The sequence below is a fragment of the Artibeus jamaicensis genome, unplaced genomic scaffold, assembly GCF_021234435.1.
Source record: "Artibeus jamaicensis isolate MK-2021 breed Jamaican fruit bat unplaced genomic scaffold, CSHL_Jam_final contig_332, whole genome shotgun sequence".
In the NCBI taxonomy this organism is placed as follows: Eukaryota; Metazoa; Chordata; class Mammalia; order Chiroptera; family Phyllostomidae; genus Artibeus; species Artibeus jamaicensis.
The window spans coordinates 39,452,612-39,470,091 of record NW_026521788.1 but is presented as its reverse complement, the minus strand read 5'-3'; the positions used below and the strand labels follow the sequence as shown (position 1 = coordinate 39,470,091).

Sequence of the window (17,480 nt, the reverse complement as noted above, 5' to 3'; positions counted from 1 at the left end):
CCAGGAAATCCAGGAAGCTCAGAGAGTCCCAAAGAAGTTGCACCCAAGAAGGAACACACCAAGGCACATCATCATTACATTAGCCAAGGTTAAAATGGAGGAGAGAATCCTAGAAGCAGCAAGAGATAAGGGGACAGTCACCTACAAAGGAGTTCCCATCAGACCGTCAGCTGATTTCTCAAAAGAGACCTTACAGGCAAGAAGAGGCTGGAAAGAAGTATTCCAAGTCAAGAAATCCAAAGACCTACATCCAAGATTACTCTATCCAGCAAAACTTTCATTTAGAATGGAAGGACAGGTAAAGTGCTTCTCAGATAAGACCAAATTCAAGGAGTTCATCATCACCAAGCCCGTCTTATATGAAATGTTAAAGAGACTTACCTAAGAAAAAGAAGATAAAAAAGATGAACAGTGAAAGGACAGCAAACTCACAGTTATTAACAACCACAACTAAAACAAAAGCAAACTAGGAGGACAGCTAGATCAGGAGTGAACCATAGAAATGAAGATCACATGGAGGGTTAGCAACAGGGGAGTGGGAGGAGGAGAAGGGGGGAGAAGGCACAGAAAATAAGTAGCATAGACAGTAGGTAGAAAATAGATAGGGGGGAGGGCAAGAATAGTATGGGAAATATAGAATCTAAAGAACTTGAGACACATGGTCATAAACTAAAGGGGGGGGAATGGTGGGGGAGGGGTGTGCAGGGTGGAGGGGAATGAAGGGGGGAAATAGAACTGTAATGGCATAATCAATAAAATATATTAAAAAAATGGGCAAAGGACTTGGACAGACACTTCTCCAAGGAGGACATACAGAGGATCCAGAGACATGAAAAGATGCTAAGCATCACTAGCCATCAGAGAGATGCAAATTAAAACCACAATGAGATACCATTTCATACCAGTCAGGATGACCATCATAAACAAATCAACAAACAAGTATTGGAGAGGATGTGGAGAAAAGGGAACCCTAGTGCACTGTTGGTGGGAATGCAGACTGGTGCAGCCTCTGTGGAAAACAGTATGGAATTTCCTGAGAAAACTGAAAGTGGAACTGCCTTTTGATCCAGCAATTCCACTGCTGGGATTATATCCTAGGAACCCTGAAACAGCAATCCATAAGAATCTATGCACCCTAATGTTCATAGCAGCACAATTTACAGTCAGCCAAGTGCTGGAAGCAACCTAAGTGCCCATCAGTAAATGAATGGATTGAAAAACTATGGTACATTTGCAGAGTGGAATTCTAAGCAGCAGAAAGAAAGATCTCTTACCCTTTTGTAACAGCATGGATGCGACTGGAAAGCATTATGCTAAGTGAAATAAGCCAGGTGGTAAGGAACAAATAACTTATAATCTCACTTTTAAGTGGAACCTAATCAACAAAACTAATAAGCAAGCAAAATATAACCAGACACATTGAAATTAAGAACAATCTGACAGTAACCAGAGGGGAGGTGGGCGGGGATATTTGGAGGAAAGATGGGAAGTGTTTTCCAGAACAACTATAAAGGACACATGGACAAAACCAAGGCAGGGCGGAAGCAGGGGAGGAAGGTGAGCATAGCTGAGTTGGGGGGGAATGTTGGGGGGTAAATGCAGACAACTGTACTTGAACAACAATAAAAATTTTTTAAAGATCTGTTGTATTTATTTTTCCACTCTGATTGATAGTTTAATTATTCCAATTCTATTTCAAATAATCATAATGAAAGTTGGCATTCTTCAGTTGTTTTTGATTTTAAAAAGAAAGTTTTGGAGGACATACAGAATATCCAGAGACACATGAAGAGATGCTCAATATCGTTAGCTATCAGAGAGATGCAAATTAAAACCACAATGAGATACCACTTTACACCAGTCAGGATGGCTATAATAGACAAAGCAACAAACAACAAATGTTGGAGAGGGTGTGGGGAAAAGGGGACTTTAGTTCACTGTTGGTGGGATTGCAGACTGGTACAACCATTATGGAAAACAGTATAGAATTTTCTCAGAAAAATAAAAATTGACCTGCCTTTTGACCCAGCAATTCTACTGCTAGGATTATACCCCAAGAATCCTAAAACATCAATTTCAAAGAACCTATGCACCACAATGTTCATAGCAGCACAATTTACAATAGCCAAGAGTTGGAAGCAACCTAGGTGCCCATCAGTAAACGAATGGATCAAAAAATTGTGGTACATATACACAATGGAATTCTATGCAGCAGAGAGAAAGAAGGAGCTACTACCTTTTGCAACAACATGGATGGAACTGGAAAGCATTATGCTGAGTGAAATAGGCCAGGCATTGAAGGACAAATACCATATGATCTCACCTTTGACAGGAAGCTAAACAACAAAACAAACAAGCAAGCAGAATAAAAACAAAGACACTGAAATAGAGAACAAGTGGACAGCGACCAGAGGGGAGACGGAAGGGAACTTAAGGGGAAAAAGGGGGAGGGATTTTGAGGAACAAGTATGAAAGACACAGAGATGAGGACTGGGGGGGGGAATGGGAGGGAGGGGGGAGACCGGGCGGGGGGGGGGGTGGGGTGGGATGGGAGAAATAGATAAAAAAAAATGTACTTGAAAAGTAACTAAATAAAATTTAATATTAAAACAATTTTAAAAAAAAGAAAGTTTTGTTTCACAATTGAGTATATAGCTAGTGGTGAGATTGTCATATATACTCTTTGTCAAGTTGAGATTGTTTCCTTCTATAAGCCTTTGAAATGTTTTTATCAGTAATGCATGTAGTGTTCTATTTTTCTGTATCTCTTGAATATTCATATTTTCATTGATGAATCACATCAATTGTTTCCTGGATGTTGAGCCATTCTTGCATCACTTGTATATTTACACTTGATCAGGGTGTTTAATCATTTAAATATATTGTTCAATTTGTTTTGGTACTATTTTGTTGAGAATTTCAGTGTGCACGTTTATCAAGAATACAGGCCTGTAAGTCTCTCTCTCTCTCTCTCTCTCTGCAGTCTCTTGCATTAGTTTAGGTGTCAAAGTTATGCTGGCCTCATAAAATAAATTTGTAAGTGAATTTCAATCTATGGATTAGTTGAGATGGATATATACTAATAATTTTTTAAATATTTGTTAGATTTCTCCTGTAAATCTATCTAGGCCTAGGTTTTTTATGGGGGTGTTTTAATTTCTGATTCAAATTTATTGCTAGTAATTGGTTTGTTTAAATAATGTGATTTGTCATGATTTAACCTTCAAATGGAATATGATTAAAAAATTTTCTATTTCATTAAATAGTCAAATTTGTTGTAAAAAATAATGGTTATAAAACTCAATATATGAGGAATCATAATGCCAGGCAAAAATTAACATGAACTTTTTGGATCTTCATTTCTCTGCAGTTACATCTATAATCATCATTTGGTAACAAGACAGTCCAATGAAGCTTGTTTTGCCAACAGTAAATTGAGGTTAAATAAATACAAATTTATTTCTACAGTTTTTATAATCTTAAATTATAAATTTAAAAACAGACTTTCAAAGAAGCAATGGTTTTAAAATTCAGTGAGGTTTTATTTTATCAATACTTCCTTTGGTGGATCATACTTTTGGTGTGAAGTGTCAGTATTCATCAGCCTAAATCTCAAAGAATTTTTCCTCTGCCATTTTCTGAAAGTTCTGTAGTTTTATATTTTACATTTAAGTCCATAATTCACTTTGGATTAATTTTTGTATAAAGTGTGAGGTTTAGGTCAAGGTTGACTTTTCTTTACTTATTCCTCCCTCCCTCCCTCCCTCCCTCCTCCCTCCTTTCTTTCCTCCCTCCCTCCCTTCTTTCCTCCCTCCCTCCCTCCCTTCCTTCCTTCCTTCCTTCCTTCCTTCCTTCCTTCCTTCCTTCCTTCCTTCCTTCCTTCCTTCCTTCCTTCCTTCCTTCCTTCTTTCCTTCCTTCCTTCCTTCAGATGTTCAATTGCTGCAGCACAATTTGTTGAAAAGGCTGTTGTTTTTTCATTGAATTGCTTTTGCACATTTGTCAGAAGTCACTGGACATGTCTGTATGAAACTAGTTTTGGTTCTGTAATCTATTCAATTAATCTGCATGTCTGTTCTTTTGCCAATACTATACTTTGCATTACTGTGGTTACATAGTAAGCCCTTATATCATGTAGAGTGATTCTTTACACATTCTTCTTCTTTTTTGAAATTGTTTTTTTTTGGTTATATGTATTTAGATTTTTATTCAAAAAATCATTGAAAAGAAAAATAAAATAGTCTCCTGTCAACAATAATTCATTCATTCACTCATTTATCTGCTCACCAATTCAGCAAATGTTCACCTAACCCTAACTTCTAGACACTGTACTAGAATTTGAATGCACAGTGATAAATGAAAATGACAAGATCTCTTGGCCCCAATAAAGGTGAAAACTTAGGGATCAAAACACAAAATAAACATGCCCTAACAAACATATTACTACATTTCATTAACTGTAATTAATGTAGTGGAAAGAAAGCATAGGAAAGAAAAGTGAATTTGAGGAGGGACTAATTCACATAACAAATCAGGTTCATACTCTTTGAGATTCAATTTATGCAGAGAACTGAAGAATAAGAAAGGCCCAATATAAGGAGCAAGGAAATGCATTCCAGGCAGAAGCAACACCAACCATGTATGGGGGTCCTGATGTTTAGTCAGCATTTAGTAAATAAGAGAAAGAGTTTCCTGTGATGATGGTAGGGAGGTCACAGGGTGAAAGATTTGGATTATCATTTATCTGTGATATAAGTCAGTGATGGTTGTTAAGCAAATGTCAGCATCCCTCTAAAATACACATACATACATCTTTCTCATACATACATGTATACATACATATATACATTTTAATGGGTATATTAATTAGTACAATATTTTACTTGTTTTAAATTCCAGTATATGTTCCCACCAAAACTCCTGTATTTGGTGGGAAAAACATCATAAAACATACATAAAAATTATACCAAAGGGAAGAAGGGCAAGATAGCTACAGAGTAGGGGGATCTGTCTCACACACTGCCTCCCAAAACAAAACTGAAAATAAAAATAAAGAGGACAACAGGCAACTGAAATAAACATCTAAAGACTATTTGAAGAGGAGACACCTAACCACAGACAGGCAGAAAACACCTCAAGACTCGTAGAAAGGGCAGGAACTTCAAATGGGCCGGCATCCCTTTCATGGGTGGCAGGTTGAGATTGCAGCAGGGGTAATCTATAGGAACTTTCCCAAGAGATGAGGGAAGCCTGGACCCCAGACTAGGCTCCCAAGCATGGAGCATGGGTGCTGAGATCATCTACCCACATAGTACCCGGCAGTGAAATGTTTTCAGGTTTTGGCCTCCTGGAGAGAGAGAGAGACTTCTGGAGGCAAAGCTTGAAATTGTTTTGATGATTATAGGGTCTGTGTCTTCCCACATAAATTTTAGAATTCCCTTGTCTCTGTCTACAAAAAACCTTGCCAGGATTTTTATAGGAATTGATTAAAATCTAGATCAATTTGGGGAGAATTGACATCTTTACTATGTTGAATTTTTTAATCCATGAATATGGTATGTCTCTCCATTTATTTAGGTCTTCTTTGATTTCTCTCATTAGCATTTTGTAGTTTTCAGCATATAGATCCTATATATGCTTTGTTAAACTTATTTCATTTACTCTTAAATTTTATTTATTTTTTTTTAGAGAGGGGTGAAGGGAGGAAGAGACAGAGGGAGAGAAACATCAATGTGTGGTTGCCTCTTGCATGCCCCCTACTGGGGACCTAGCCCACAACCTAGGCAGGTGCCCTGACTGGGAATCAAACCTGTGACCCTTTGGTTTGCAGGCAGGTACTCAATCCACTGAGTCACACCAGCCAGGGCAACTTATTTCATTTTCTTTGGAGTGATTGTAAATAGTATTGTGTTTTTACTATCAGTTTCCATATGTTCATTGTTACTATGTAGAGGTACAGTTTTTATGTGCAGATCTTATATCCTTTGATCTTGTTAAACTCAGTTCTAAGATTTTGTGTTCTGTTTTGTTTTTAGATTTATTGGCATTTTCTACATAGACAATCATTCAACCTAAAAAATAAGGATAGACTTGTGGCTTCTTTTCCAATCTATATGCCTCTTATTTCTTTTTCTGGCCTTATTGTGCTACCTAGAACTTCAAGTGCTGTGTTGAATACAGGTGGTGAAAGAACACATTTTGCCATCACTGATATTAGGGGCAAAGAAAATTAAAATGATTTGTTTTGTGAAAGACCCAATGAAGAAGATTGAAAATACAAGCTGCAGACTTGGAGAAACTGTAAGCTGTATATCCACAAAGGTCTTACATCTAGAATATATTTAAGAGCCATTGAAATACAATTGCAAAAAAACAATCAATCCAGTTATACAGTGGGTAAAAGACATGAAGAGACATTTCACTATAGAAGATATATAGATGACAAGTAAGCACTTGAAAAGATGCTCAGCTTTTTTAGCCTTTAGGAAAATTAAATTAGAACCATGATGAAATGTCACTGGACATCTATCAGAAAGGCTAATATGAAAATAGTGATATAAGAAAATCTTCAACAAATGCTGGTGAAGATTAAAGACACTGGATTAATCATATACCACTTATGGAAATGTAAAATGGTATATATACCCACTCCGGAAAATAGTGCTACAATTTCTTTAAAAAAGAAATTGTTAAACTTAACAGTATAAACACAACAGCAACACTTTTGGGTATTTATCCCAGAGAAACAAAAACTTATATTCACACAAAACTTGTATACAAATGTTCACAGCAGATCTACTCATAACAGCCAAAAACTGGAAACAACCTAGATGTCCTTCAACAAATTGATGGTTAAAAACTGGTATTTATCCAGACCATAGAATACTATCTAGCAATAAGAAGGAAATGACTATTAACATATACAACAGTTTTGATGTGTCTCAAGCAATTATGCTGAATGAAAAAAGTCAATTTCAGAAGGTTAGATAGTACCTTATTCCAGCCATGTAATCTTGAAATAAACTATAGAGATAGATAACATATTACTGTTGCCAAGGGTTAGGGATTGTGGTGGGTGGGTGCCCTAACAGATAGCATAAGGAAGTTTCATAGTATAACAGTTAGGTATCTTGACTGTGGTTTCAGTTACATAAATTTTTACATATGATAACATTGCACAGAACCACACACCCCTATAAGTGTACATACAAATGACTACATGTAAAACAGGCAAACTCTGAATAAGCTTTGTGGATTATACCAGTGTCAATTTCTTTGTTGGGATATTATACTATACTATCCTGGATGGTATAATGTGGGGAAACTGGGAGAAGTATACACAGAAATTCTCTTTAAATCTTTTTTGCAATTTACTGTGAATAATTCAATATAAAAAATTTAAAAGCTAAATTAAAATTTTAAATTATTATAAAAACGATGAGTTATAAAAATAAAGGAATGCTTACATTTTCTCTGATTTTTTTATATACTTTGGGGTTATGGTTGACAAACCTGAAAATTTTCAAATGTCAGTAAGGTCTCTTCGGACATAACTGGTCCTCAGCTTGCACCACATATGACCCTCCAGGTCAATTCAGCAATACCCTAGCTGATTTCTGTACTGTTCCACTGAGGATACTTCTTGATGCTGTTACCAGTGTCAGATTGCCATGAGAGTTTCTAAAACTTACTACTAGTTTCTGGGCTTATTGTATTGTGGACCAGCAACAGCCTTTTGCAGACCTGCTCTGGCTCAGCCACTACACTGAGTAGAGTAGATCTCTGCACACGTGCAGAATCTGGTGTTGAGCCAAATGTTGCTCAGGGTCTCCATTTGAGTTAAGAGGGTTCTTTTTATGACAAACAGCTGTACTACTATTGTAGCCAGAAAAAGTCTTCGATGCTTCCAGAGTTTTCCAGAATTATAATGCTACTTTAAGTTCTCCCTTTGGAGAACAGAAAAGTATACACAGGGGAAATTTGTTGTTATTTCTTTTGGAGAGCATTTCTTGTTATAAATTATTGCTTCCTGCTTTTTCCTGGAAACCCATTTAAACAAGTCTTCCTTATCCATTATGCTAGGTTAAAAATAGTATATTTTCTTATGACTGAAAATGAGAATTTTCTGATTAAATCTTGACATCTCTTTTACTGGAAAGCAGTATGGAATACTTATTTGGCAATCTGTACATTTATGTTCTCCCCCTATATGGATAATATAAAATTACTATCATCCTGTTGCAGTTCAACATCAGAAATATAGTGGCCCAAATGAGAGAACAGCGTTATGGCATGATTCAAACAAAGGTAAGCTCTCACCTCATAAATTCTAATTTGAAGAATAATGAATATAAAAGTTAACACTATATATAGCACATTACAATTCATAAATCTCTTTTACCTACATGATTTCATTGTTTTTTACCTTTGAGGTTGACATTGGTTTTGTTCTGATATTACTGATGTAGAACTTTAAGTTCAGAGCAATCCAGTCTGTTCCATAAGTTCCTTCAGATAGCAAGTGGAGGAGCCAAAACTAAGACTGAAGTCTGTTGATGCCATTATGGACAAGTCTCTTTGTCCATAATGCTGTGTTATTTAAGTAACATAATTTATTTTTTATAAATTGGTGGATAGCAATTTTGGAATATTTACCTTCCACTGAAGTATTAATGTCATTGGCATGTCATAAAATGATATTATTTGTCACAGGTTAATTATTAATCATTTGGGGGGTTAAGAGAATATGGATAATGAAAACAAATAGGTACCCTTAAATCTTTAGCTTGGGCTGGTTTTAGGCCATTGTCGAATAATATAAAGCATTTTATTTGAACTAGTGGTGTGAGAGACCTGAGGCTATTTCTGGAAAATAAGTTTAAAATTAAATTTATCAAGACAAAATATAAGAAGATTGAGAATGAGAGTCCATTTCCTCTCTATTCAGTTTATCCTTTAGTTCTAGAGCAAGAACTATATTGTGATCATTTATTTTCCTGATATTTAAAAATATATTTATGCAAATAAATTATTAGTTAAATGTGTGCTCTTTTAGGAACTTTTCTTTCTGGTTAAAAATTACAAATATGTTCTCTGAAAGTGGATATTGGTATTCAGTTACTTAACATTCTGTTGTTTTTCATATACATGTATGTAGGAGCAGTATTACTTTTGTTATAAAGTTGTGCTTGAAGTTCTTCAGAAGCTTGTGACTTTCCATTAAGAAAGACTTCTGTTGCCTCACACTTGAAATCACCAAATGGCTTGGAGCTTCCTCATAAAGAATATGTTCAAGGTGTACTGACTGGCTTTGCTTATGCCTATAATGTGCTTTCTTGGTGCATCATTTAATTTTCTTTCTGACAACCTCCTGAAGGCAGCATCATTTGGTTGGTGGCGAACAGTGTTTACCCACTGATTTTACTTAGATAATATCAAAATACCTTCCCACATTTTCCAGCAAAATAAAAAGCTACTTAAAACAACTGCTTGAAGGGATTACAGAGCCCAATAAAGGACTTAAACTATATTCATTAAGATTTTATTTGGAAAGACAACTAAAGGGACTGAGGATTTTCAGGACCTTCTAAAGCCCTGATTCTGGCAGTGTAATGGAGTCAATAAACTATAAGATCATTATGACTTCTTACAGGCATATTCTAGACAGATACTTGTTAATGTGTGCATGTGTTTTTAGCTAGAATCTGTATTTTTAGATGGTATATGAGTAACTCAGCTGAATAAAGAGCCCTGTTAGGATGCTCTATCTTGTTATGCAACTTGAATTTCATTTTTTTATTCTTCCATGCTCCCATGGGAGACCTCAGAGGATGAGTTGCTTTTATTGACCCACAGGACGAGGAACCATTGGTCTGGGAAGCATTTTATGGGTGGGTAGAGCTCCCCTTGCCATCCCATGAGCATACAGGTGAACAATCCAAAACTCAAATAGATGTTTATGTAGAAAGTCCAAGAGGAAATTTTTGCTTGGCTCAATTTTTTTCCTATTCCACCCTAACACTGGAGCATATTACTCAGTCTGCTTTCTTGAAAGCAATTATTACATTCTACTTGCCTCTTATTTTTCCCTTTAGCTAACTCATAAACTTTGATATAAGTATTATCATGTAATTCTGAATATCTCTTATGCCAGATATATTTTTCAAACTAAGGTCTGTGATAGTTATTTTTCCCTTCAGAGTTACATTAAATAATTTATTTTCATTACTCCCACCTCTGCTGCAACATTTAGAAGTTGGCTTTGGGAACCAAATCTTGGAAAACCGATTTCATAGTTTAGAAAACAAAAACTTCCACGTTCTGTTTTTTGAAAAGATTGTGGCCATTATTACATTCATCTTATTTTAGAACTTTGCCTCATACAATTACAGTGATATTTTTATCGAAGAGTTTTCATGACCTGTTAGACTTGATTATAGGCTATAAAGCAATTGATTCAGATCATTGCACAGTGTGATTTAGTGCAGATAAGAATATTCTATGTATTATTTGAGAGAATTTCTAATATTAAGCTGTAAATCTTTCATTTTAAGAGGCTTGTATTATTCCTATGGCTGAATACTTTAATTGGATGAATTAAAATTGATAATTTTCATTTAAAAATAATTATATGTCAAAAATATATTTTATATTAAATAAAATTAATAATTCTACCTATTTACATTGTTCATATAAACAATGGTCTATGCTAAATATTAATTTAATTTTGGTGACTGGGCTTTAATATTTATATTCTTAATTTTTTCTCTTTATGTAAAATAGATATAATGTACAACAGTGTTCCTGAGGATTTCATGTTATTATTCAAATGAAAATATTTACTGTGTATTGCCTGTTTTATTTTTATTATCTAGCCCTTAAAATACTCTTGTAGTGTAAAGTTCCACAATTTTTTATTGTAAATATATCTCTTCTTAATGTGTGCCTCATATTTTCTATAGCTGGACTAATTTTTAGTTGTTTTAGAGAAATTAAGTAAGTAAATATGGAAATAGTGATTGCATTTTTAAAATTTTATTTTTGGAAAGTGAATTTCAAGTTGAAAACTTCTGAGTAATTGAAATACTAAGTTTCATATGAACAATAAATCAATTTTTGCCTAGAATATAAATATTAAACTCCCATTGACACCTTTGTGAGTATATGAATTATTATTTAAGGGAAATTTTTAAAATATTTAAATATAAACACATATGCATTTATTAACTTTGATCTTTAAATTCATATTTTAAAAGTTATATATTCTTGATGGACTCACAGGTTGGATCAAAGGTTTTCAGAAATAAACATTGTAAGTTTTATTCTCATTTAAGTCTTAGTAATTTTTACTTTTAACCCCCAATTTGTCTAGAACATCATTAAAGTTTCAATTAAGTTTACATTTATATTCAAAAGTCATTTCAGTGATTTATTTTTATTGGAAAATCTCAAAGGAAAGCAACTCTAAAACAAAAAAGTTTAATTTCCTACTTAATTTTTCTTAATCTCTTGGAAGAATTAATTTTCTTCTGTGGTGTCCAGAGGTTCAAGTAATTGAATCAGAATTACTGGAAGGTATCCACTAGGTAAAAATAGGTCAATAGTTTTCAGTGGGGTGTGTTGGATTGCTCAGTGGAATACTGAGTACTTAATTTGTTTACAGTTATAACCAAAAAGCAGTATGACCTCATAGTGAAACAACTGGAATTAGAAGGGATCTTAGAAGATATTTAATGCAGCTATATCTGAAATTTGAATGTGATAAAGAACATTTTTTTAGAAACTCATAGCAACATCATCATATTTGGAGGGGAAAAATAGTCTTCCCATTAAAAAAACATCAATACCTCCTGTTAAGCAATTGAGTATTGCTTAGAGTTATGTAGCCAATGCAATGAGACTATAAAAAGGAAAAGTCGGTATACATATTGAAAAGTTAGAAAAAAAAGGTCTTTTGTTTATATATTTGCCTGCATAGAAATAATAGACTCAACTAAAATATTGTATTGGGTTGGGCAAAGAGCCATCTTATGGGAAAAAACCCCAACTTTTTGACCAACATGATATTAGTAAATTCATTACAAAGTCCAGACATGAGATAACTATGTAAAAATTAATCTTTCTCTATATCAGAGCTCAGTTAACTATGGCCCACAGGCCAAACCTGATCTGCTGTCTATTTTTGTAAATAAAGTTTTGTACCCATTTGTTTATGTATTTTCTATGGCCACTCTTGTGCTACAATGGCAATCACCAAGTTAGCAGTGGTGGAGATCGTATGGCCCATAGAGCCTAAACTATTTAACACCTAACCCTTTGAAGAAAAAGTCTGTCAATCCCTAAAAGTCTATCAATCCCTGTTCTTTATCTTCAATAGGAAAAATATCTCTGAGCAACAAGGAAATATAAAGTATATATTTTATAAAATACAAAAATACCTAAAATTAATCTCAACAAGAACTCGACCAGTTGGTGCTCACATTCCAAATGACAGGAAATGCATGAAAAAAGCCAATATATTTTTGAAAAAGAAAAGTTGTGGGGAAGGGAGAGGATTTATCTTTATGATAAAGTATTTTCTAAAGTCTTAGTAATTAAATATATGGGGTATATAAACAGAGCAATGGAGCAAAATAGTCAAGAAATAGACAACAGATTCATGTATATTTGTGAACTTATTATATGCTAAAGCCAGCATTTCAAATCTAGAGCTTCAAAATAAATGAAACACAAATTGATAAAACTGGGAAAACAGATCACCATTCTTTTCTTAGTAATTGATAGCATAAGTAGAGAGAAAAATGAACTAGCTTGAACTATTTGGCACTTTAGAACACTGCACCAAGCTACAGCAGAACACATTCTTTTCAAGTGTATGTGGAACATTCTCCAAGAAATTATATGTTGGGTCATAAAATAAATCTCAATGTATTTCACAGGAAAGGAACTGTATATGTGCTTATAGTTATATGTGTTTGTAGTTATGGAATTAACTACAAACCAATAGCAAAGATAAATTTCAAAATCCTAAAATATTTGGAAATCAAACAGAGGTACTTCTAAAGAATCTATGAGTCAAAGAAAGTAATTACAAGAAAGTAATTACAAGAAATTACAAGAAAGTATTAGAAAATATTTTTAAATAAATGAAAGTGAAAACATATCATATAATTATGGGATGTAGTGACAAAGTTTGAGGGCAAAGTTATTTGCTTTGTTTGGGTCATGCTGGATTTGTGTTTGTTATGCTCTTAGGACCTTCAAGTGCTTCAACATCTGATGTTAAAAAGAATTAGCTGTTCCATGAAGCCTCCTAACACTCCTCTTACCTTCCTTTCATCAGTGCTCCTCCATCTCCGGTGAAGGACCCATTTTATTTACAAACAGAGGATATGAAAACAACCAAAATAGCCAATAGGAAAGTTGAGTGAGCTAATTTGAGGACAGCAGCTGAAACTAAAGGAGTAAGTCTCATTGTCCACTTCAAAAGTGAATAGATAGGTGGAAGGAGCACTATGTAAGGCCTAAAGGGGTTAGAGCAATCTTGTTCTTAACTCCTCTAAAAGCTGACCCACCAAGACACCTTCCAGAACAAAATCCCACACTGAAGAGAAACTAGAATGGAAATTCAGCAGAAGACAATTAGTAGGGGTGAAGAAAAGAGAAAGTCCATATAAAAGTGAGTGGGGGGATAGAGCCAGGAAACCTCAGAAGGTAAGCTCAGTAAAGTTACAAGACCCATCCGAAAAAGCCTCTCAAAAATTCAGGAAAATTAAATTTACATAAAAATTAACAAAAGAAAAGTATCATGATAAAATCCCAATTACTATAAAGAAGAGCTAAAGAATATATAATCTCTACAGACAATAAAGATACATCAGAAAGACATGCTCAAAACAGATCAAAACTATAACTTAATATTTCAAAATGAGCTTCAAGACATTAGGAAAATTACATAAGACAAAGGAGAGCAACAAAAACCATAATATAAAAAATTCAAAATCATATGACAAATCAAGAATTAGACACAAAAAATTTAAGAAATGAAGACTAAACTATTAGAAACACAAGTAAATAAACACAATCATGAAGATGAATAAAGACTATTTCAGACACAGCAAAACAGTTTGCCTCCAGCAGAGTACCCTCAAGAAAATTTTAAAGGTGAAAATGGCAGAAAATTATCTCAAATGAGTTAAAGATAGAATTAAAAGCAGAGAATAGATTAAATATTTTAAGAGATTTAAAATTCATGTATTGAACTAAAATACATTACATCACTGGCATATTGGTCAGGGGGAAAACAAATGAGTTTAAAATATTCCCTATAAAAATACCAATGTCATATTTCACAGACTTAGAAAAAATATTTCAAAAATGTATATGGATCATAAATGACCTTGAATAGCCTCAGCAATTTTGAGAAAGAAGAACAAATTAGGAGGGATCACAATACCTGACATCAAACTATATTACAAGGCCATGATAATCAAAATGGTCTGGTGCTGGCACAAGAATAGACACATAGATCAGTGAAACAGAACAGAAAGCCCAGAAATAAACCCAAGTCTCTGTGGTCAATTAACATTTGACAAAGGGGGCAGAAGCTTAAAATGGAGTGAAAATAGCCTCTTCTATAAATCACATTGGGAGATCTGTTTAGCTCCATGCAAAAATGAAACTCAATCACCAACTTACATCATACACAAAAATAAACTCAAGATGGATAAAAGACTTAACTATAAGTCATGAGACCACAAAAACCCTAGAGGAGAACATAGGCAGGAAAATTTCAGATATTCCATGCAGCAATATTTTCATTGATATGTCCCCTAGAGCAAGGGACATAAAGGAAAGAATAAACAAATGGGACCTCATCAAATTAAAGCTTCTGCACAGCTAAAGAAAACATCAGCAAAGTGAAAAAGGAACTGACTGAATGGGAGAACATATTTGCCGATGATACCACAGACAAGGGTTTTATCTCCAAAAAATGTAAAGAACTCATATGACTCAACACCAAGAAAACAAACAATCCAATTAAAGAATGGGCAAAGGACCTGAACAGACACTTTTCCAAGGAGGACATACAGAGGGCCCAGAGAGATGTGAAGGGATGCTCAGCATCACTAGTCATCAGAGAGATGCAAATTGAAACCACAATGAGATGATATTTCATACCAGTGAGAGTGGCCATCATAAACAAATCAACAAAGAACAAGTGCTGGTGGGGTTGTGGAGAAAAGGGTGCACTGGTGCACTGTTGGTGGGAATGCAGACTGGTGCAGCCACTGTGGAAAACAGTATGGAATTTCTTCAGAAAACTAAAAATGGAACTGCCTTTAAAATTTTTTTAAATTTTATTTAATTTTATTTTTTACTCACAGAAATGGAAATATTTTAATATAAAATGTATTAATTTATTATGGCCAAAACAAAACTCTTTTTTCCAACCCACGCCCCCAGTGCTCCCCACCTCCCTCCCGTTTCCACCCCCCCCTTAGTTTTTGTCCATGTGTCCTTTATACTTGTTCCTGTAAACCTTTCCCCTTTTCCCCTGAAATTCCCTTCCCTCTCCCCTCTGATCACTGTCAGCCTGTTCTCTATTTCAGTGTCTTTGGTTATATTTTTCTTGCTTGTTTGTTTTGTTGTTTAGCTTCCTGTTAAAGGTGAGATCATATGGAACTGCCTTTTGACCTGGCAATTCCACTGCTGGGATTATATCCTAAGAATACTGACACACCAATTTAAAAGAACTTTTGCACCCCTATGTTCATAGCACAATTTGCAATAGCCAAGTGCTAGAAACAGCTTAAATGCCCATCAGTAAATGGGTAGATCAAAAAGCTGTGGTACATTTACACAGTGAAATACTATACAGCAGAAAGAAAGAGGGAGTTCCTACCCTTAGCAACAATATGGATGGAACTGGAGAGCATTATGCTAAGTGAAATAAATCAGGCAGTGAAAGACAAATACCATATGAATTTACCTATAAGGGGGACATAACCAACAAAACAAACTGGAGAGTAAAATAAAACCAGAGACATGGAAATAAAGAACTGAAAGTGACCATATGGGAGCAGGAGGGGAATAACAAGGGCAGTGGTCAAGGAACTGGAATAAAGGACACATGGACAAAAACAAGAGGAGGCAGGGGGAGGACTGAATGTGGAAGGTGAATGTAGGTAGGGCAGGGGAGAGTAATGGGAGAAAAATGGGGACAACTGTAATTGAACAACAATAAAAATAAGATAAAAATGTTCTAAGTGTTACTGAATAAAAGTGGGGTTCAGGCCAGCCACCACCCATACAGGCAAATTCCAGAGGCAGAAGTTTGGTGAGAAAAGGAAAGGGGTCTTTTATCCAAAAGCTGGATAATTTGGAAGGATGGCAGGCTCCTGCCTCAAAGCCATCCCCTCTGGAAAACCCAGCCACCCTCTGCCAGACTAATCCAAGGCTGCAACAAGAGTTCCTTCTCCCACTTAAAAAGACAATCCTTTGGGAACCACAGATGGCTGCTGCACCATCATCCAAGTGGCTTGGCTTGCTCTAGGTTGTTATTGAGCTTTAGGCTCCTTCCTGGGGACCCATGTGTGCGGTTGGCACTGCCACTGGCTGCATGCCTTCCAGGGCTCTCGCCCTTCCCTTGGTTTATATAAGCTACTCCTGTGGGCTGGATGCGGTACTCAAACTTGCACGTGCTTTGGGAGGGTCCACCTCCCACTTCCACCAATCCCATCTTTTCCCAGGCTGGACTGACAGGTCTTCATCCAACTGGAGGGGATTAGGAGGTCTTTTTCCGTAGCCAATCTCCCCCTCTCACCTTTCCCATTCTCAGCACAGTGACTTCCTCCTGTCACATCTTTCTAGGGGCTGGGGATCTGTCCTTGTGCACCACATCGCGCCAGCCTGGTTACCCAGACAATGTGATGCTGCCCCTCTGGCCCCTCCCCTCTGCTCTGGCTTGCACTCCATAAACTGACTCAGCTAGCAGTATCATAAGGTCCTTGAATTATTTAAGAAAATAAATTTATTAATATTAGGTTTTAATAACTTTAAAATACTTAATAGTTTTTATTATAGCTACTAAAATAATAGGAAAAGAGTATTTTTTCCACACTAAGAGAAGGTAACTTTGGGCAAGACAGGAAAGAAGAAAAAACCTAAGAAGGTGGTACAAATGAAAAGCACATAATAGGAGAGAAGATTGAAGCCCCAAAATAACAGAAATTACAATAAGTGATAAATGGATCAAATGCTCAAGGTACATGATGAAGACTATCCACAAATCTAAAATAAGGATACCAAAAAGGTTGAAAATGAGAGTCTAAATAAGGATTAAACATTGGCCACAAGAAAGCAGCTATGATATATTACTTTTAGACAAAATAGAATTCAGGTTAAAAGCATAACTAGAGAGGTTCTCTGGTAATATATTAATACAGGGTGCAGCCTGGGGGGCCCCCCCAAAAAAGATTTG

At 35.3% G+C, this 17,480-nt stretch overlaps 1 protein-coding gene across 1 annotated transcript in view; it reads left to right on the top strand.

Annotated features, from left to right (window-relative positions):
- Positions 1 to 9,221, top strand: part of PTPN20 (protein tyrosine phosphatase non-receptor type 20) — a 157,650-nt gene extending 148,429 nt beyond the window's left edge. Inside the window, exons 9-10 of the mRNA XM_053663862.1 lie at positions 8,243 to 8,305; positions 9,156 to 9,221. Coding sequence (XP_053519837.1) covers positions 8,243 to 8,305; positions 9,156 to 9,221 — 129 coding nt within the window. The remainder of the gene's footprint in view (positions 1 to 8,242; positions 8,306 to 9,155) is intronic.
- Positions 9,222 to 17,480: the final 8,259 nt, after the last annotated feature.